Source organism: Atheta coriaria, unplaced genomic scaffold, assembly GCF_025399875.1.
Source record: "Atheta coriaria isolate IRGN ID8LTWV9N9 unplaced genomic scaffold, Caltech_Dcor_3.1 hic_scaffold_13_pilon, whole genome shotgun sequence".
In the NCBI taxonomy this organism is placed as follows: Eukaryota; Metazoa; Arthropoda; class Insecta; order Coleoptera; family Staphylinidae; genus Dalotia; species Dalotia coriaria.
In genome coordinates, this window is record NW_027045455.1 from 1,184,449 (window position 1) to 1,206,054 (window position 21,606).

At 38.5% G+C, this 21,606-nt stretch overlaps 6 protein-coding genes across 7 annotated transcripts; 2 read left to right on the forward strand and 4 right to left on the reverse strand.

The window, feature by feature from the left end:
• Window positions 1-398: 398 nt before the first annotated feature.
• LOC135801729 (epidermal growth factor receptor substrate 15-like 1) lies at window positions 399-8,840 on the reverse strand. Its single transcript, XM_065315234.1, is given in 14 exon segments — window positions 399-2,619; window positions 2,849-2,956; window positions 3,014-3,265; window positions 3,327-3,980; window positions 4,112-4,174; window positions 4,570-4,812; window positions 6,778-6,946; window positions 7,012-7,436; window positions 7,506-7,616; window positions 7,673-7,846; window positions 7,901-7,941; window positions 7,944-8,133; window positions 8,201-8,245; window positions 8,780-8,840. Coding segments are annotated over 14 exon segments (2,937 nt in total). The 5' UTR covers window positions 8,807-8,840; the 3' UTR covers window positions 399-2,184.
• LOC135801731 (uncharacterized) lies at window positions 4,853-6,781 on the forward strand. The gene is made up of 6 exons (XM_065315237.1): window positions 4,853-5,369; window positions 5,431-5,720; window positions 5,854-6,054; window positions 6,117-6,298; window positions 6,356-6,511; window positions 6,573-6,781. The coding sequence occupies exons 1-6, from the start codon at window positions 4,868-4,870 to the stop codon at window positions 6,748-6,750; spliced, it is 1,509 nt and encodes a 502-aa protein (XP_065171309.1). The 5' UTR covers window positions 4,853-4,867; the 3' UTR covers window positions 6,751-6,781.
• A 133-nt stretch (window positions 8,841-8,973) lies between the features above and the next one.
• On the reverse strand, window positions 8,974-10,057 carry LOC135801832 (uncharacterized). Its single transcript, XM_065315356.1, is given in 5 exon segments — window positions 8,974-9,345; window positions 9,401-9,448; window positions 9,451-9,569; window positions 9,735-9,859; window positions 9,920-10,057. Coding segments are annotated over 5 exon segments (783 nt in total). The 3' UTR covers window positions 8,974-8,992.
• A 126-nt stretch (window positions 10,058-10,183) lies between these two features.
• LOC135801884 (GON-4-like protein) lies at window positions 10,184-15,448 on the reverse strand. The gene is made up of 14 exons (XM_065315405.1): window positions 15,014-15,448; window positions 14,643-14,787; window positions 13,816-14,583; window positions 13,625-13,755; window positions 13,540-13,566; window positions 13,282-13,446; window positions 12,846-13,218; window positions 12,505-12,676; window positions 12,117-12,427; window positions 11,885-12,059; window positions 11,440-11,829; window positions 11,131-11,375; window positions 10,548-11,070; window positions 10,184-10,479 (listed from the first exon to the last, which is right to left on the reverse strand). Exons 1-14 carry the CDS (start codon window positions 15,424-15,426, stop codon window positions 10,184-10,186), a joined length of 4,134 nt encoding a protein of 1,377 aa, XP_065171477.1. The 5' UTR covers window positions 15,427-15,448.
• Window positions 15,449-15,797: 349 nt separating this feature from the next.
• On the forward strand, window positions 15,798-18,823 carry LOC135801833 (uncharacterized). Its single transcript, XM_065315357.1, has 4 exons — window positions 15,798-15,920; window positions 15,975-16,891; window positions 16,949-17,793; window positions 17,848-18,823. Exons 2-4 carry the CDS (start codon window positions 16,029-16,031, stop codon window positions 18,042-18,044), a joined length of 1,905 nt encoding a protein of 634 aa, XP_065171429.1. The 5' UTR covers window positions 15,798-15,920; window positions 15,975-16,028; the 3' UTR covers window positions 18,045-18,823.
• A 168-nt stretch (window positions 18,824-18,991) lies between these two features.
• Window positions 18,992-21,295, reverse strand: LOC135801873 (testis-specific serine/threonine-protein kinase 3-like). Of its 2 annotated transcripts, none has more exons than XM_065315393.1 (6): window positions 20,770-21,295; window positions 20,524-20,693; window positions 20,313-20,462; window positions 19,964-20,237; window positions 19,723-19,899; window positions 18,992-19,404 (listed from the first exon to the last, which is right to left on the reverse strand). In XM_065315393.1, exons 1-6 carry the CDS (start codon window positions 20,923-20,925, stop codon window positions 19,207-19,209), a joined length of 1,125 nt encoding a protein of 374 aa, XP_065171465.1. In that variant the 5' UTR covers window positions 20,926-21,295; the 3' UTR covers window positions 18,992-19,206. The 2 variants fall into 2 exon arrangements, with proteins under 2 accessions (XP_065171465.1, XP_065171466.1); XM_065315394.1 differs by having other exon boundaries at window positions 19,162-19,592; window positions 20,770-21,291.
• Between the last annotated feature and the right edge of the window lie 311 nt (window positions 21,296-21,606).

The window sequence follows — 21,606 nt, forward strand, 5'->3', positions numbered from 1 at the left end:
GGCAACAAAAACTTTAACAAGCATGATTATTGTTAATATTTAACTGCGGAATAAAACACTACGCCAATTGATTAAGTTAACTGTTGATATTGTACAAAATTATACCTACATGTTATCAAACAAAATGTAATGCGATAAGCTGGAAAATTAACTTTATCTAATCAATCATAAGCAATATAAGCACTAATAAATAACTTTCAACAAAATCCACTATAAACCAAGTCATAAAAGTGTTTGAAATTGGAAAAGCTGTAAAATATTTATTATTTCAATTAAGCTTAACGCGTTTGATAATAATTTATGATTCCTAAAGCCTAGAGAGGTTTTACCAAAAACAAAATGGCGCAGATTGTAATTATAGAACATACGTGTCGCATAAAGATCTAAAAACACGCAGATTTTGTAGGATAATAGCCTTATTATATTGATTTATTAAATATGACACATAGTGTTATCTTTGATGACAATAGTGCATACTTACAATGAACTTATGACTCGTAATAAATAAATCCTAAACAAGCTAAGTAACATTTAACAATTATTATTTCATTGTCCTCTTAGTATAATAACATCTACTTTCTTCATTTAGTGGTCGCTCCAATTGTGAATCGTTTCTCGCCAGCTTACATTAAACGCATTGTTTCAAATGAACTTAACTTCTTACTTTTATAATTCGTCGTTTGTTAGTTCGAGGCGACATTCAAATCAAGTCAAGTGATCAAGTTCGTAGCGTTGCGGAACTTATGAAAATCAGTATGTACTAATTAAATAGTTGATTACAAATTACAATAATTAACCTGTTCCGTTCGTTCTAAAGATGAGTATATTCATATAGAGTATGAGTTCATTTTTACTGTCGTTACCATTCTCATTATAGGGTAGGAATTATACACGTACTTTCTATGAATTGTGCTATGGTTTGTTTCATTTTTATACAAGTGCAAGCCACCAATTTAACAAATCTACCCAAATAACAATAGTAAAAGTAACAACACTGTACAGGATTTTCATACAATTTTCATATTTTTGGTATAATTCTCGAATGTTTCTTTTGCCTCACAATATGAATGTATAATTATTATATCGTAATGTTACATTATCATTATATGTATCATGGTTCACGCACTTTAACTAGTAATAATGTATATATAGTCTTTTAAAACATAGTAATGTGTGTACGCAATATGCAGTCAGCTGTTCCTGCGCTAAATATTAATTACATGCTTGAGAAAAATAAGGAATCGCCAATTTCGCCGGAACACTTAGATTTCGAGTCGGTGGTTTATGCTTGAATGTGAACAGCCGAACGGTAGATAACATTTTTAATTCTCAATCAATGGTCGAGTATTGACTAAAAAGCTATAATCTCATTTTTATAATATCTATATTTATCATATATTATTAATATTTATTATGTTAGTATTTTTGGGCGAGCGATATCTGCTAATTTGTTATTTTAAGGTGAAATGACAGCACTAAACGATGAAAGTCAGCAAAAGCAAACCACAGAATAAGAAAATCGAAATGATAATAAAGCATCATATTGGAAAAAGTTCGTTACACAGTTTAGTGTTGCGATTTCACGTTAACTTGGTTTAATTTAAATCTCAATTTTAATATAATTTCACCATCGAAAAAGACTGATTAAATATAGGCATGTTATAGGCACCATTGACGAAAACGTTTTCAAATCGATGTTAATTCTCAGGAAGCCGTATCACGCAAATTAAAATTCGGAAACATCATTAACATAATCTCTCTAATCTCTCTCGACAAATAATACTAGGCCTTAGAGGTGTCTTTGTTCTTAAATAATAAGTTTTTAAAACATAAAAAAAATATAACATTCTATGTACATGACTATCATCAACATGACTTGGAATGAATTTCAATAAGTATGTATGAATTTCCACCTTCGTGTGTTAGTATCATAAGAATCAGTGCGGTTGGTTGATATTTGAAATAAAGGTGACATGTGTTTGTTACCGAGTCTGTTGAGAAGCGTACGCTAAACAAATGAAAAACACCGAGTAGTGAAATGCTTGGTTTCTCTCATACGTCAAAACTAGTATGGACAACCGAAAGATAATGATATGTCATTCTCCTGACGCTACCAACAAGCTAGAAATTGAAAATAGTTCATCAACAAATGCACTCACAGGTTAATACAATAACACTTATATGCTACAGTTTATTATCCACTTTGCTAAGGGCTATCGCCAACTCGAGATCGGCTTGCTCCTGTAATTGTCTCTGTTTGCGTTGCTCCTCCAGCACGAGACTATCCTGCGCGGCCCATGCGATCTGCTCGCTCTCATCAGGCAGCTTGTTCTTGCTAATCGGCGGTGCCGATTTGCGGCCACTGGCTGCGCTTGGTGCGGATGCGGGCAGAGGCACCGACTGCCGCCCGCCAAGGCTGAACGGGTCAAACTTATCCTCAGTTGCGCCTCCTTTGTCGTCCGTTTCATCTTCGTCATCGAACGCGATGTTAAATGGGTCTTCATACCTATAGTTGCGGAATGGATCGTCTGTGAATTCAAGAGCTTTGCCTACAGACTCCGGTTTCCTGGGGGCGGCGATCGGTGGATTCGTAGGCGGCGCGCTGGATTTCTCGGAAAACTGAAGAGTAGACGTACATGTTATTAAGGCTGTAAATGATAACGTGTGTTAGTAGACGCTCCTCTGGAAATCCCTCGCCAATTATCGCTGGCCAACAAAAACGAAACCTACTTAGAACATAAAATAAACAAAAATAAACGTTCCATGCCGTGAAACAACTCATTTCGGTGCTGAAATTTACAAGTAAATACAAAATACAAAAGAAAAAAATAATGAATAAAAATCGTACCACAATCAGATCGGGAGAGGGGTCATAAAAGGATGTTGGGGGTCGGCACACATTAGGAAATCGTACAAGTGCATAATTAATGTCCGGTAGAAAACTACGATGCAAACACTAGACGTACAAACATCAAATTATAAACACTGCTTCAATTTGCAACAAGAATCTTACCTTAGAATCAAAGTTTGCAAAGTCTGCAAACCCTCCGCTTGAGAACGGATCTGCGTTCGAACTGAAAGGATCAGGTTGGGTGTTTGCGTTGAACTTTGGTGGTTGGGGTCGTGGCGGTGCGGGTCGTGGTGGTTTTGCTTTCTTTGGCGGCAGCGCTGGACTGGGACTTGTGGGTCGGCCAGGCGCGGAGCCGTCTCTGGTAGGCGCGTGTAGAACAGCGAATGGATCACAACCGAAAGCGTCTTTATCGGGCTACAAATAAATAAGCAATATAAAAATATCTCTTATAGTTATTATCTAAAACTAATATTACCTCGGGAGTAACAGAGGTGTTTTTATTATCACCAAAAGCGTTGAAGGGATCTGCCTTGTTAGTTGTCGTTCCGAAGTTGTTGAATGGATCCGAACCGAAACCATCACCGGTGGAGGCGCCGAAGCCGGAGTTGTTGAACGGGTCGCTAGCAAAGGCGTCGCCACCTTTGAAAGGATCATTAGCAAACGGATCGTTCTGGAAGCCTGTTGATGGGTTTTGCGCGTTATGACCATTCTGATTGCTGAACGGATCTGGCTTGTCACCGAAGCCGTTCTGCGAGTCGCCGTTAACCATTCCAATGCGCTTGTATTCAGGGTCTCGGAACTCAGGTTGAATTCGCAGCGCAGTGTCGGGCACTGCGCTGACATCGTTCGTGTCTATCGCGGTATCGCAATCGGTGATGGCGTCCTTTATCTGACGCGACTGCTCCTGCAATTGCGTAATCATCGCCTTCGCCTGACTAATAGTCAACTGGGTAGATTGAAGTTTGTTCGAAAGACCAGCGATTGTCTTCGTATTGTCGTTTTTCAACTGTTCCAATCGCGTTTCTTCTGCTTTGAGTTGCTCCAATTGCTCCTTCTTGCTGGATAATTCGCTCTCTTGCGATGAAATTACTTCTGCTTGCTCAGCGGCTTGTGTACGCAACTTATCAACCTGACATGAAAGTAGAAAATTATTTTCAAAAGTTCTAAACAGAATAGTTGCTCGAACTGTCACCACAATCACCACGAACATTAATATTGTCATCTTGTTGCAAAACATAATGATGTAAAAATGAATTTTACCTTCAATATTTGCTCATCTAATTGTTTTTGCACTTCCTCCAACTCATCGTCAAGAGAGGACTTCTAAGTATTATAAAATTATAATACCCGAAACGAAACGGAAAACAACATGCCAACAAACGAAAAATAATAAATCGTACGGAAGAAAAGTAAACAACCAATAAAGCACTCCGTTAATCTAGCGAATGAACTGCCAAAGTAGTTAAAAGTTACCTTAAAGTATTGAATGAACGCTCTATACTTAGTTCTTAACATTATCGCACGCAGCAACAGTGTAAATGTGTGCAATCAGAAAGTGAAATACTCGACGAAAACGATTGATACGTGCAACGCATCGATTCGGCAAATTAGCATCAATTAGTATCAATAAGCGTAACTGAATGAGGAGCAGCAGACAGACGATAATGTATTATAGCGTATACAATGCACGTTTTTAACAATTTGTACAATTGACTCACCTGGGCTTTCAAATCGCCAAGCCGCTTCATTGCCTCGCCTTTTTGATTCTCCAATTGCTTGAGAGTGGCTGCTAGGGTATCCAACTCACTCTGCAAGCTCTTTATCTCGCCGCTCTTGATTCGAATATCGATTTCTTTCTGACTTATCTCGGTCTCTAAAGCGTATTTTTCTTTTGCCAATTCTTGAATGTCCTTGCTGACCATTTCCAGCTCAGGATTTGAAAAGGTTGTGTTGTTATTATCCTGTCAAACAAATAGTATGACAGTTATTTTCTAAATATTGTAAAATAAACGCAACATGAAACTGGTGATAATATGTTTGCTTCTTTATCTTGTGCTATTCGATAATGATAATTTTGTCGAAGGCATCTTTTCATCAAAAGTAAACAAATTGAAAAATCGCGCAAAAGACATGTATAAGAAACATTTCAAAAAAGAGAAGAAATGGCACTTTATGGGACAAGATCCGGCATTGTACCCCGGGACAAACGACAAATACAAACAAGAAAACGCAGCCAAATGGGAAGATTATTATAATTGTCTACGCGAACAAGAAAAAAGTATCGGCGAACATGGGACGCCGATTCCCGAAGCAACACAGGGCTTCGAAGGCGGCCATATTAAATTCCAATGCAATTTTTGTTTAAGCCCACCGGAAGCAGAAAAAATCGATACAATCGAATGGTATTTCGGAGAAGTCGGACAGTCGTACCTGTCTATAGTATTCTACAATGAGCACATACTCCTTTCGCCCGAAGATAAAACACTACACATTTATAACTTAAAGCAAGAGCATTCGGGTAACAGCCAAACTTATTAATATTTAAAAGAGCAATGATTAATTCATTGGCGTGTTTCTAGGACAATACGTTTGCATACTGGGCGACAGTGCCACAGTACCATATTATTTGAACGTGATGTCCGGCGAAAGCAAGCTACTTGAAGTGCACACACCGTCGGCAACTTCAGGCCCATATCCAAAACAACCGGAAGCTCTGTCGGAATATAATTTAGTGTTGGACACGGAATGGGGCGATTGGTCTGAGTGTAGCAGATGTAAGGAGGTGGGCAAACGCCATCGATTAGGCTACTGTAATATTCTGTATCAGAACGTGAAGAAACGCGATACGGTACTCGGGAAAATAAAGCAGGTAATGGAATAATTGATTAAACGTCTCGTTGTTGAGATTGAGGCTAATGAACCGATTGTTGTGTTATCGATCGGGTTCAAACCGAGCGCGACTGCCTTATATTCTGATGATATTTACACTTAATGCTTTTCAGGCATTCACAAACGACAGCTTTACATTCGATACGCCGAAAATAATGAAAAAAGAAAACAACTCTGTGCTTCCAATTCACATCGAGCTTGTCAAAGTTTTTCAATACGGCATTCCATGCTCTTCCTACATTCTCCCGCAAAGCATCAAAAACTTGGAACAAGTACGAAACCGCAGTAATGAAGTTATGGTTGGATATTGTAAGGTAAGCACGGAAAACTTGAGGCTGGTTGAAAACACAAACTTTACGATCCGCTCTCACGTTAGATTCCGTGCCCGAAAGATAAAATATTCGTGGTGAAAGACAAACACGGCCACGAAATTGAACGCGCAAACAACTCGGCGGGAATTTACTCCACACTGCAAGGCGTCCCACCGACAACTCCTGAAGTTGAAAGAGTCGTGCAGTACGAGAAACGAGATACCAACGTTTTAATAGTTTGTCCAGGGTAAACAATTCGTCGGCGCTGACTTTTAACGAGTAACGAAATACTTTACAATTATAGTAATTTGAACTCCGATTCGCCGATAAAATGGTTAGTCCAAGGCAAAGAGATTATCGCCGAAGTGATCGCTGAAGAGTCACACGGTAGAATTTATATAAGTTTGTTGGAACGCATTCATATCAAGAAGTCTAAAGTGTCCGATTCTAATCTCTACAGGTGGGCTTAGAGTAAATTTAAACGAAAAGTTGCGCAAATGGTGTGAAATTTTCTGTTTCAGTTGTTGGCAAAACAACGAATTAGCCGGAACAGTCCGATTGATTGTCGAGAACAAAATGAAACTAACATTCAATCACCATATCATGCTGTTCGGAATGCTGTTGATATTGTCGGTGTTCGCGTATGTATTTTTGAAAGCAGCAACGAACCGGAAACACTCGGCGGCTGCGTTGAAATAATCGCATTAAAATAAATATTTGACTTACTGTTGACGACTGTTCCTGTGGTTTGTTGGTGCGAAAACTTGGCGGGACCATTTCGGGTGTGAGCATCGGTGGGGGATTCACCCCGGTCAGGCATCTAGCGACGAACCACATCGCCAAAGCAAATTGTTCGTTATTCAACTTACCACTTTGATTAATATCGCACAGAGCCCTAAACAAACAAATAAAAATACATAAATTATAAATTGATAACACATTATTCGTGTTATCACTCACCATATGTGCGCTAAGATTTTCTGCGGCACGCCCGATTGCAGGAACACGTCCTTTATTTCCTGTCCCGATACGAAGCCGTCCTTATCAACATCGCTCTTGACAAATAAGGCATCCGCTTTGGCCTTTTCCTCAGTGCTGACAACCCAGTTGAACGTAGGCTGTACACTTTGTACGGGTCGAGGTGGTGGCGCGCCGTGTGTTGTAGGGATAAGAGGCGCGGTTATCGGTGCCGGTGGGATGGCCGTCATCGGCGGTATAGAAGACATTGGCGGCGGCGGCATTCGCGGCTTCATACCGTCAAGATTACCAATGAGCGAGGTGTTCATTGATGCAGAGTCTTTTCTTTTCGCCGGAGGCATGAGCTCTGGCGGTAGCGTGTTTGGAATCGAGTACTTTTCTAACGCTTTATATACCAAATGCATTGCCTATAAGCAAAATAATTACATTATAAAATTAGATTTTACCATTAAAAAAAAACAAAAATGATTACTCACAGCAATAAATTCATGTTTATCCAACATTCCATCCTTGTCCTGATCAGCGAGATCCCAAATCTTGCCAAGAGTATCAAGAGGTAATTTAGAATCCATTAAAACACCCTTAACCTGTAGTACAAAAAAGGTTACGATTTTAATTAATTAACCAATTTCTGCAAACTCACTTTATTCCCAGGAATCATTCCCTCAACTGGGTGCAGGGAATGAAACAGTTTCTCATACTTTTCCCTTTCTGCAGGTTTTACAGTCCAATCAACAGCACTGGTTGGTAGTGATGTGATCAAAGGTGCGTGTGAAGGTAGAGGAGGTTTCTTAGGTTTGGGCATTGGTATATCACCCTAAAATAGAACTTTTAAGAATTGTTTTCCTTAGAAAAGAACAAACCTACTTACCATTTTGGGTGGTGGCATATCTTTATTAATATTAGCCATTTTATAGAATCACCAGCTTGTGCAAGTGACACTAACTTCAAAGCAATGTACATGCCAGTCTTGTCCAGGCAGCCGCGTCCACCCGGATCTGACAAATCCCAAATCTTTGAAAGAACAACATCACTCAAGCCAGACTTCTTCAGAAATCTGGCTGCCTCCATTGCACCTATGGTCCCTCCCCCATTTGGATCAACCTACAATTAAAATGAGCCACTTGTAAAACCATGATGTTGCAATTAACTGAGTAAACAAACAACTTACAAAATTGTAATATGCTTCATATATGGCACCATGATTTCCAGCCACCTAGAACACAAACACACTGTTACATACTTCACTTGGCTAATGAGTGTGCAATAGAAAAAGATAAGACGGCGCGGAATTCACAAGCAATTGTTCATATCTATTTGCATTACTAGAGCTCGCATGTAGGCTAGAAAACCCGAAACGTTGGAATTTTGATACAAATCCATAACTGACACAAATATTTATTGACGTTTCTAACACGGAACATTGCCAAATCCTACAGTTGACCACGCGTCACCAAAAAACAACTCCCGATCAAGCGTGACTAGTAAATCGTCTTGAGTTATTCACGGCGATTGAAGAAACACGTAATTAACTTTGATTTTGGTCAATGAAAATATCGAAATATACGCCGCCCACCAAAGTGTCAACTAGTTGCAGATTTGCAATCGCGTTTTGCGCCGTGCAGGAAAGCAACCGAGCTGCTAAATTCACAGAATATGATGGTACAAAATAACTCGCACTGGATGCAATTGAAATTTAGGCAAAATATCGCGTGGAGTAGAAATTATGGCGAAAAATCAGCAGGAGTACCTGTGTCGGCGACGGCAGGGCAGCCATCTTTTTGAATACTGATTGCCGAGTGAAATTATTGGTCGATTTTTACTATGCCAAGCGTCAACCAATCCGCGCATCGAATCGATATGCCCTATGCAGGCTTCCAACTTGACAAAAATAAACGCGCCAAAAGGGGGAATTTAACTCAAACCGGGTTGAAATGCCCGGTACTTATTATATATTTATATATTAAGCTGAAACAAATTTCATAATTGAAGCCTCTAGTTCCTTGCTAACCACAAACGGATCTTCAGTGAGCAGAGGAAGAAGCTCACTCTCTTTGGTTAAAATATCTTCGTCATAATAACTATCCAAGATGATTTCATCTGTAATTTCCTCAGCTTCCAGTAGACGCAACCACTTCAGTTTCTTATTCAAATCGCGTCCAATAACATAAAGCGCATTCAATTCCTCCGCACTAAACCGGTTACTTTCTTCTAAAAGCCTCCATACTTCTTCTTTCTGCGACTGATATTCGTTGTACATCTCGGTGTGATTCTTTACAATGTATTCGGCACAAATATCCAACAATTTCTTACATTCTAATTGGAACTAACGTCAGCTTAATTTAATTTATTTTATATTAATATCACTTGCCTTGTGGAGTTTTCTTGGAACGCCCCGAACGCCGTTTTACAGGTAGTTTCTCTTCAAACTTCGCGTTTTCTTCTCAACGGTGGAAGTTTCAACATCTTTAGACAGAACAATTTTTGATGGCGCGGATGATACATCCCGATTAACATAATTCATCAAAACACTTCTAATGCTGAATGAAAATATTATCAATAAAATTATCTAAGCAAGAAGTTTCAATGCAGAAAAACCGGCATTGTAAAGATCAGCAAACAGAAATAAGTAATTTATTTCAAATGTAAACCGTTGTTCTTTACAAAACCTGTAATTCTTCACTGTGAATATAAAAATATATTACTCCTCTGCATCGTAAACGTTCAACGACAAATTTTCCTTACATTTCGGCGGTGGAACAAAGGTAAGGAAGTATTTCAGAATATCTTCAGGTAAATCATTGAGCATTCCCTTCAAAGTCGCCGTGATCTAAAATAATGCAACGTAAATCAATAATAATCAAAATAATTCACTTGCGCTCAACGAAACTTCATCGTATTCACTGTGTGTGGACATATCTTTATTGGAATATTCTTTAATTGCTTGCAAAGCCCCATAGAGAATATGTAAACGGTCTTCGAAGTGAATTTTCAGCACGCGCATCAGCAAAGCGTCGGTGCCCTCCATACTTAAGTAACGTTAATTAAATGATAATTGTTGTGTTGTTGACATTTTGAATAATCAAAGCTGTCTCTGATAAAATGAATGTGTAATTGTTATTTGAACTGTTTATCTAGACATTTATTATCGCGATTATCGAGAGTCCCTCATCTTTTTAAGAAAATTAATCAACACATCAAATCTTTCCTTGACCTGATCCAGAGTACGATTTTTTAACTGTACTAGAATGCGTTTGAATGCTATGTCTATGACTTCTTCCTTTTGAAACGTCTCCAGAATGACTTTATCTTCTTCCCTCGTCCAAGGTTGGATTGTTGGCTCTAATGATGAAGCTGTAGTTGTATTTATAGGTTCACCATCATTACCAGATACGGATACATCACTATCAGAGTTGTTGTCTTGGGAAGTTTCAAATTCTTCACAACATTCTAAGTTTTAACAATTTGTCGCAATTATTTACTCATAAAAATCATTCCGTTTGTTAATTTTTACTTACCACTTTCCGATTCAGCACTCTCTTGACATGGTTCAGGGCTTAGTCTAATTTCGAGTGAATCCATTGATGTGTTGCAGTCCCATTCTTGAGGTTCATCCGCTAAAAGCATTGGTGTCACGTCCACAACGTCAACAGAAGTCGTTCTAGGTCGACAAACAATCTCTTCTTCATCGCGGTCAGTTGTTTCTTTCGGTGAATCTTCAATGATCATTTTGGTTTCGGCAACCAACGATTCTTTTTCAACATCTTTACTATCTATATTTACTTTCTTCCTTGGTTTTCGTTTCTTTATAGTCTTTACAAGTCGTTGTTGCTTCTTTTCAGGGGGTTCCTCGTCACTGCTCTGGCGTGTTTCGTCTTGACTATCTTTACCCGGCGATATTAATTTCACCGGACTGGTGTCGGATCGTTTTTTCAAAGAACCTGAAAGTCGCGCTCTGTGGTCCACGCTCGTATCTTCAAATGTAATTTTTGCTGGACGGAGACCTTTACCAGTTTGCAGAAACACACGTCCTTGCATAAACTATAAATTATATAATTTACAATTCTAAAGTTCAGGATTAAATGTGTTAAGTATTATTACTTTAGTTCCACAGGGTGTGCAATGTTGCGACCTTGCTTTAAACCTATCATCCTCTACACTATGACAATTACAAATGCAGTTTGGCCCACCATATGGATCATCTACCTCAGGCAAGACCAAATGTTCAAAAGTGTCATCTGTATCCTTACTCAAACAAATAGTCTCCCATGCCCCATTAATCAGTCTTGCAGGTGGTTTTTCCATTGGAAATATTTGTAAAAACCAATCAGTCAACAAACCATTACCTATTTACCAATGAAAAGTAAGATTCAAGCGCTTGATTAATTCAAATAGTAACTTTTAATATACCTTTCAAAAGCGGCAAAACGGAACTCTTAACTTGCGCCATTGTTACGTCGTTGCGCGTTGATAAATCAGTAATAGCTCTATATATTTTACGAACTTGTGACGGTTGATCTTGGAAAAACAATTCTAACTTGCGCAGAAAAAGTGACATGTTACTCATAATTAAAAACGGCACAAGTTTACCCAAAGTTTTCGCCTGCAGGCTATCGAAAAACAGCAAAAACTCGTCCATAATATCAGGATGTTTGTTACCCATAATTTCTGACACTTGATTGTAGAGAACTTTTGGTGAAGTTTGATGTTCGTCAAAATCATTTAACGCCGCCATGAATTTGTGAAAATCTTCCATTGAGAGTGTGTCTTGCACTTTATCATAAAATGCTTGTATAAAACCTGTGAAATCGTAAAAATAAAAAACTTGATTACAAATTAATTAATTATATCGTACGATCACGTTTTTCTTTGATAACATCGCCATCTTCGTCAGTCAATAATCGAAGGTTGTCCTCAAAATCCCGCTTTAATTTAGCGCGCTTCTTTTCCAAACCAGTAGGTCGACGTTTTACCACAGATTTAATCGTTGAACTGGCCACCACCAATGCATTAATATCATCTAAATTATCCTAGAATTAAAATCATTTAATCAAGATTGAAGTTATACAAGTCTTCAACAAAATTACCTTTTCTTCTGCCATTGAAATATTATCACAAAGTGTAGTCTCTGATACTGTGCTGTCAACCATAATACCCTCTTCATTACTTGTAGATGAAGAAACTTCAATTAAATCTTCATTCAAATTACTTAAATTATTTTCCTCTTCATCATTATCTAAAGTATTAGGGCTACATTCAGATTCAGATAAATTTGATGTACTGGATGCAGCAGTTGTAACATCTAAACTTGGCATGCTAGACATTGTAGATTTAGATTTTTTGTTAAATATTGATGAATTAAACTTGATTTTTAATACAGCTTCAGGAATATTAATGACTTTTTAACTCCTGGTGTAGCAAGTTTAAATAAACTCTTTTTGCACTTTGGTGTGGATGCATAAAGCTCATCCCCACAAAAATTCGTATGGTGTATTATTTTGGGTTGTACTGAAACTTCCTGCAGCTTTGGTCTGGGGCTTTTTTGTACCTTGGAGGTGATTTGTGTTGGTCGTCGACGCGCAAACTTTTTGTTATACACAGGTGGTTTAGTCACCTTCGTAATCGGCTGTGAGTTAGTTACTGGTACCTAAAATAATAATTAGTTTTCAAAAAAAGATTTGTGTAACAAACTTTACAATTGTTTCAATGGCATTCGCTTTTAGGTTGGAGTTATGATTAGTGATGAGTGTCATCGGCACCAGATGGCGCGAGGCAGCAGTTTTCAAAATATGAATGGCGTGATGTAATAAACGTACCGAATTGTTTTCTACACGACTACAAACACTTACAGTTGCCGACACCGGATGAATATAGTCTCTCCACAAATACGGTAGTTCGTTGGGGTTACGCTTACAAGGCGGAATATTTAAATACTCCTTCGCAGGAACGACAAAATGTGTGGTAGGCCAGACGATATTCTTCTCAAAGTACAATTTGATCGGATTTTGATCTTTCGAGAAGCGGAAAGCACAAACGTGCTTAAATAATCTATCAGTATCTTTACTAGGCATCATAAACTTTCGAATGCAGTGACAGACGTCATGTAATTTCACTTCACCATTCTTCTTTAAATGGTACTCATCTTGTTTGAGATACGGTGTAAACTGATCTAAACCTAATGCTATTAATCTAAAACAATTGAATTACAGGCATAAGATTAATATACAATTAATAAAATATTGATTGCCTTACTCATTTTCTGATGAAGTAAAACCAATAATTTTGGGGTTTGCTTCAACGTATTGAATTCTCGGTAGCAAACTCGGGTAGACAAACAGGTTGCTCTTTGAAATAGTCTCCATTAATAACTTTGGAAATTTTGGAACGTAGAATAATCCAGCTGCTTTGGCTTGTTTCCTAATACACAATTAAATATTTGTTATAATTAAAACTTAGAGGAAAACAATGCAAAATGACTCAAAAAGAAAAACAAAAGTTTCATTAACTTACGCTTCAGAAATAGTCTTTGCCAATTGCCTAAAAAACAACAATTTAGTAAATAACATTCATTAAAACTTCACAATTTAAATCTTACTGTTTATATTCCCTTATCACAGTTGTGTCACACGAAAATTTCGCCTTCCAGTCGTTTACAACAGCTAAAGCTTCGGAGATATTTGAACAATCATAAAATGTCTGCCCCGAAGCAGACTCCTGTAAATCATCCTGTGAAATAAAAATTAATTAAACGCATTTTTCATTTATTTACTCATTGAATTAACTCACTAAACATGTTTCGAATTTATTCGAAATCAAATCCAATTCAGGATGCTGAAAAGTCATCATAAAACCCTGCGTTAAAAGTTGAATGTGCTGTCGCAATTGTTGTTCAAACAACGCCTTTTGATCCTCGTTCATTATAAACATACTATAACCTATTATCACAACGTTACTCAACGTCGTATTCAACTGCGGATATGAATACTCCACGGTTGTATTGTCAGACTTCTCAGGTTCCTCTGGCTGCTCATCCTGTTCGGGAAAATAATTGTTAAAATTGTCAGCGTAGTCCATTAATTCACCAATGAGATCGTTTAACTCTTTGCGGGTAATATTGACGGCTCTATCCGTACGCAACTCTTCGACATCGATAACTTCCTCGTCTGCTAAAACATTATACTCTGGATCATGGTCTTCATCTTCCTGCATTGTGGCTGATACTTCAGCCAACGGTCGTGTGAATCCTTTGAGGAAGTTTTTCCAATCCTCATCGCATTCGTAATCCATTTCGTACATATCTGTGGTGATATCAGGTGGAATAAAGGTGGATTCGATGTCTTCCAGTGGTGTATTGCTGAGACATAGTTTTGATCTAGTTCGGCGTGCGATGTTCGCTTCTTCGATTTCTTTGGCATGTGCATCGTTTTTGTCGAGAGGAATTTTGAATGCACCATCTTCTGTCCAGTTGGTTTGTGTGCTGCAATCTGCTGAGTGAATTGGTGTGGATGGTTGTGTGGATTCACTTGTAAAGGATAAGTTGTGCTCATCTTCACTCTTATGAAAATAACAATGCAATGAATAAATGTTCTTTTTAGAAAATAATACAGACTTACATCTTCTGTGGGTACTTCTTCAACTGGTACATACTCATCTTCAGAGGAATCTTCCTCTGGCAATTCTTCATTAATTAAAACATGAGTTTCAGATGGTTCTTCGTCGTTATCTCTGGGCCAGAACGGTGTTTCAACTGACAATTCCCTTCAAAAGCAAAACAATCTTGTTTGTGCTTTCTACATTTATTCAATAAATTAAACTCTACTTTGTTATATCTTGATAATCATTTCAAAACGGCTATAACCAACCTAGTTGTTTTACTCAGGTATTAATAAAGGTACTAATAAAGAATCAAATAACAACTTTAATGAATTTTTACTCCATGATCTACTTGGAAACCATAAATTTATAAAACATAGATTTCACTTACCTGGCTTTTGCCCTTGTAATCTTTGGTTCATACTGCATGGTAAACTCTTCAGTAGGGTTCTCTGCATGTTTAACAAATGCAATAACTTGTTCATTGGTAATAACCTGTCTGATAATGTTTTTGACTTGTACATTCTTCAAGTTGTTTTTAGCAGCTTTTTCATCAAGAGCATTCTCAAACTCTTCCTCAATATCTTCTAGGAGTTGCTTATCGATATCGGAAATGTCGATGACCTTTCTCTTTCTAGTTATCTTCTTTGGGGTTTCAATGACCAATTTCTCTTCATCCGATGCTTCGTCCACTTGCAAATCCAAGATTTCATCGGATGGTAACGGCGAATCACTGGTGTGCGACAACACTTCCAAACTACACCCTTCCGACATATCTACACCGGCATTACACAAAACTCTCATACGGTAAACTGCGTGAAGATTAATTAGCAGACAAACACAAATGCCGATTAAGAAATGTTTTTGAAATTGTTCCGATTACTTTAGATGGTATATTGGTTATGATCAGTATGTTTGGCCTTCTAATAGTTCCAAATTAATTCACGGCGGCGCTAGAGTACAACTTCTAATATCAAAATTTTAATTTCATTAATGCTATATTATATTTAATAAAATAATTATCTAAAGTAATTTATTATTTAAATTAATTGTATTTTGATTAGGAAATCTTGATTTAATGCTATTTTTATTTAAAAATGGTATTCTATTGCGTATTAAAGTCTGTACAGATGGCGCTAGCAGACAGCAATAAAAATTCGAAGGTTAAATCGACAGACGCGACAGATGCTTTTACAAATAAACATGGCGTTTAAATGCTGTCACAAATTGTTGAAAATAAAAACTTGCCAATAATGGACACATGCCCAACTATATCAATTCGCACACCGTGAACTTATGTAAGTTGAACAACTTACATCGCAACTTGGTACTGATGGTCAATTGCCCTGAAGGTCTCTCTCAATCGAAACTTGCTACGCACATTTTGTTGGTTATGTTACCATCGAATGAACACAATGAATTCGGCCGAAGATTTACCATCAAATATCATAAATGACTGCTCGGATAATGAAAGCACACCTGCTCCTGATCCAAATGCTAATCTGAGAGACACCAGTCGCGGTGCCATCCCGAAGAAAACAAAGTCTCTGCCTACAGGCTCCACAAAGCCAATGAAGTCTGTGTCATCTGCATCATCAACATCCAAGAAAAACATCAAACTAAACAACAACATTGAGAACATGTCAACACTAAATACTACTGCTGATGAAGTCCCCAAAGTTAATGGTGTTACCAGCAATGGCCTATGCACAAATCATTACTTGAATGATTTGTTGGAGCCTTCTTGTTCAAGTAGAGATGTTTATTGCAAATTTGATGTGCATGAAAGAGATACAGCAAGTGATAGTGATGCAGTTGACAATGATAGTGATGCTGATACTGAACTGTTGTCAGTCTCAGAGGATGGTTGTATTTATACTTATAAAGGTGATAATAATGCAGACCTTCCAAGTTCATTCTTTGATATACCACCAGAGATTCCTGAAAATCAACAAGACCAACCTGCTGTTGAAGAGGTGGTGAACAGGCAGGATGCTTCAAGTCCAGAAATGGACTATCTGGAGATGGATTTTGATCCTTCTAATAATGGTGATGGAGATTCTGCCTCAGAAAATGAGATGCCAATGCAAGAGGAAGAAGAGGAAGCCAGTCCACACAATGAAGAAGAAACTGCAAATAATTTACAAGATGTAGAAGAAAGTCAAGCAAGTACAAGCGGATTAAATAATGTTAACCCAACTGGAAGTTTTAATGCTGTAAATGTTGGTGATGCAAGTCCGCTGCAGGAAATTGCAGCAAATGTTGAAAGGTAGCACTTTTCCCCCTACAAAAATAGTATTTGTATTAATTTTAATTTGTTTTATAGATGGGTTGAAAATAATGCTTCAGTACCACTTCCAGTGGCTCCTGTGATGACACCTGATGAAGGCAAAGTAATGCCCTGGTCTTGTACGCTCGCACAACGCACGAAATCGAAATATTTGCGTTATACGAAACGCGTGCATTGCTCGCGCGGCGAATTAATATCACCCAGTGAGGTGCCATCTACATCTTTTAAGATTGTTATGGTCCGCCCGGAATCATTGGAGGAACCTGCTATGATTTGGTCTCGTGAGGAAGCCAATCTCAAGCAGGTAACGCAGATTGGTCCGTCATCATGTGGCGCAACAGCTGTTTTAAACGTATTGAACGCGCTGCGGTTTCCGGTGCCTTCTTTGGAGAAGCTCCGTGAGTTCGTGACGACGCGCATGCGAGAAAATAACAGCCCACTGACTAAATATCTGATGTCGCGCAGTCGAGCTGGCTCGACGCATAAAGATCTCATCGATGGTTTGCATGAGATCTCTAATGGTACAATTTACGCGCGATTTTTTCATATGTATCCTGAGCGCGTGGTGAATCTGTACAAATGGCTGGGTTTTTGGATTACGAATGGTGCTGTGCCCATTGCCACGTTAAACCTGCAGAAATGCGTAGGAACAATTCCGGATGCTTGGCATCATCAGATGATTTACGGCGTTGATTCAATCGGAATTCATCTGACGAATCCGATGGAGCATGTGGAGGCGGGTTTGTTATGGCCGCAGCTTTGTTCTGAATCTGTTTTGATGGTTCGGCGGAGTGATGTGCTTTCACGATGGAATTTCAATACGGATTTGCCGGATCTGATGCGAATCAACGATGTCCGATGGCAGCGATTAAATGTTGTTGGTAAGTGCATTGGCAAAATGTTTGATAATGTTATTAATTGTGCTGCGTTTTCAGGTCAAGTAGCGAATGTTGTCCACGAGAACAGTCGTGAACTACGGCAGGGATTCACAAACACGTCGCATATTCGCATTCCTGCCGCGTACTCATCGGGAATAACTTTAGCCACGTCGGTTAATTCACCGGCGTACGCCCTACTGAAGCAGGCGCCCGAACTGCCACTTCTCGGCACGCAGGACGCCGCTTCCAATTAGCGGTTTGTGTTTCGATTCATAATTTAGTTGTACATTTGTAAATATCCCAGACGTTTAATTAATTTTTACGCTTCTACGAGCTAGTAGAATAGAATTGACAATTATTTGTAACAAATAGAATCTAAAACGCGTTTCGATTTTACGTTGAACTGGAAGTGCGTACGATTAAAAAACTGAATAAGAAAAATGTGATAACTATTTTGTAGCATCTGGTCATCGTTGTTTTTGGGCAAAATTTAGCGGAAGAAAAAAAGAAGTTAGCATATTATTGTAATATGAATGTGCCATTTTTCGTTGTGTATTCAGATCCAGGTAAACAAGAGCACCAAAGAAGCGGAAACGTCAATGATGACATCACATACACACACACACTGGCAGAAACATATTTAGACAATATATACTCTTATTGCAAAGTAATTGTAAGCAGAATGTGGGAAACAAGTAAACATTAATTATTCATATGCTGCCCGGAAAATGAACCTTTATGAGGGTAGCGGTTCAAGCGCGACCCATTATGTTGCCTACGCCGCCAACGAGGGCTCTATATTTATTACATACTAATATTCATTCATTACAAACCAAACTGTTTGCTGGGAATATGTATGGGAAGTTATGTCACTTTACTTTTCGAATGGAATGCGCTAATGTACGCATCATTACACTCTTTTCATTGTATTACCATAATATGACAACTTATGTACGAACAATGTATCGGTTTTTAATGTAAATACGCAAACGAATATTTATCTCGAGAATTACAGAATTATTTAAACTGGTAATTGGATGTTTTACTTCTGCTATGTTTGTTTATTCTCGTTTTCTTAACGAAACAAAACAATATTTTTTTTGTGTGCCTTCAAAATGTTATTTGAGTATCTTTTTAAAAAGTTCTCGGGTAATTAGTTATCTCGTTTACCATTTACCTTGCGCGGCAATAACACAATGTGTTTCATGGAAATTTTAATTTAATTCCAATAAGTAAATTCTATTATCATCAGGTAAAGAATTATAGAGGTACTTACATGAATTTTGATGAATTGTGATGAATGATGGTGTTGCAATGTACATTTTGCTTATTCCTAAGCAAAAATACACAATATCCAATGTTTATCCTCACTTTTCCAGCATAAAATCAAGTTTTATTGTTTATTATCGCGATTTGTTATTTTCGATTCCTCGTGGTGGTTTCATCAGATGAATCCGGCAACTGCTGCCCAATCGGAGTCTCCTCATCCGTGCTGTATACATTCTTATCACGTTTTTTAGCCTTTGCACGAAGCTGTTCTTTGGTCACAAGTTGGGCAACTGCTTCCTCCTTGCTGGAGATCGTTGCGAGTTTGCCCTGCGATTGTTCCGACTCCTAAGAGCAACAAAATGATTTACACCTTTGTGCACTGCCATTATGATAGTGTTGTTTGTTTGGCACTAGTAGTGATATGCTTGTGGTTTGTAGTAGTCGGTAGAGCGTGCGGGGATCGCCGCGATCTGGTGGGGCAGTTCCTCGGTGTTGGTTTTGTTTGACTTGAAAATTTTGTATTCGCCCGCAATCTGAAACCGTCAAACATATCACTACGTTGTGATATGGCGTGTATCTTGTAGGTATATTTCGTTGCGATTTGGAAATTAGGCGCTGAAAGCTGAGATAGACATGCAAACATTTCAAATATGAGTGGCTTACCGAACTCTGTTCGCGGCTGCTGCCTGGCTTCTCGCCCGAATAGTTGTACCACGGGTCGCTCTTGATAGTTGAGATGCGGGCGCGCGTTTTTAGCGGTGCGAGAATCTTATTGATGAGGGTCTTACACGCCGTCGACGCTTTTGGGTCTTTGGGAAAGGTCACCTTGTTCGACACTTGCTGCAGACGTGCAAAAAATATAATTTAATTCATGCTACAATTTGGTTCTTTTCAATTCGCGTACCTTCAGCAGTAAAGTGTAATTTGTGTCGTCGAAAGGCAGTCGACCAAAGATCATCGCGTAAAGAACAACCCCCATTGACCATATATCCGAATATTGCGGTTGATAGGGAATGCCTCTCAAGATCTCCGGCGACGCGTACGCATAACTGCCGCAAAAGGTCTCGCTGAGCACTTGATGGCCATTCTGCTGCTTGACGTAGGAGCGCGCGAAGCCAAAATCCGATACTTTGATGTTCATATTACCGTCCATGAGGAGGTTCTCGCACTTGATATCTCTACAAACAAGCCGGCAACCAAACCCATCAAATTATACTCACGCAAACACAAATATTAACACTTCTTTGTGTTACCTATGAACCACTCCTCGGTCATGGCAATACTCGATGGCTTCCACCAACTGTCGGAACCAGCGTCGTGCCCTACCCTCGGGAATGTAAGATTCCTTCCGAATAATGTCCAGTAAACTGCCATTATCAGCATATTCCATCACAATGTAAACTCTTCATAATAATCACAAATAAATTTAACATTTAACATTAAGTTAATATATGTACATTATACCTATGAGTAGTTTCAATAGCCTGAAGGAATCTAATTAAATTAGGATGTTTCAATCCTTTGACCACCTCGATTTCCCTCGGTAGAAACTTCTTCAAATAATCCTCGGGTGCCGTGTATTTGCTGACGATCTTAATGGCTACATTTCCTCCGTGTAACTCGCTGTGCGCCATCTTAAAATGCATAAAAAAGAAGCAAATCTTTACCGAACTCAATGGAAGATGACGGAGCGTAGTTAGCCGTTCATACCCTGACCGTGGCATAGGAGCCTGAGCCGATGGTTTTGCCGAGAAAGTAGCCATGGCTCTCAAGGACAGTCTTTCGATCCTTGGAGTTATCTATGGCCTGAGAGGGGTGAGACTGGTGTGCTGTCTGATGATGTACGCTGTTGACTGGAGAAGGCATTGCATTACAAACGGCTGCAAATTAATTCATGTTCTCCGGCTTGCAGCGAGATTATATTCGTAAGGATATTATATTATTGTGTAAAACGGTGCTTGAATGATGCTTTTATACTTGTGGTAAACAGAAATGAACGTTTTTCAAAGTTGTAAAAGAGAACTTGGTAATTTTGACAAAAAATTTTGATAGACATTTAATGTGACGTTAAAAACACTAAAAAAACAAAATATTTTAGTTTTAAATCACAAAAATGTAAGAAAATTTAGTTAAAAATAAAATTTTCTGTTTAACTGATCAAAAATCAAATCATATTTGATTGGTTCAGATTTTTTCATTATTTCATTTTTTATGATTGCGCTTCTGCCTTGAAAAACGGTTAAAGATGAAAATTCCAGCCCCCACATCGCAATAATATGCGAAAACGACGCATTACCCGGTAGCACTTGTCCACTCCGCGTCGTCCGTCGATCCGAATGAAATTTTGCACGGTCCGTTTTATTAGAATTCCGGCATTTCGCTTAGTTTACATAAAATTCGCCCATTTTCCGCACAAGCTCGTCCTCGGCCAGGAGTGCGGACTGCCCTCGTGCAAACACCAATATACATACGCACCAAAGAACCACTAAACATTATTGCTTTTAATAACAAGCCGGCATACGAGGGGAGCATTCACCATATAATATA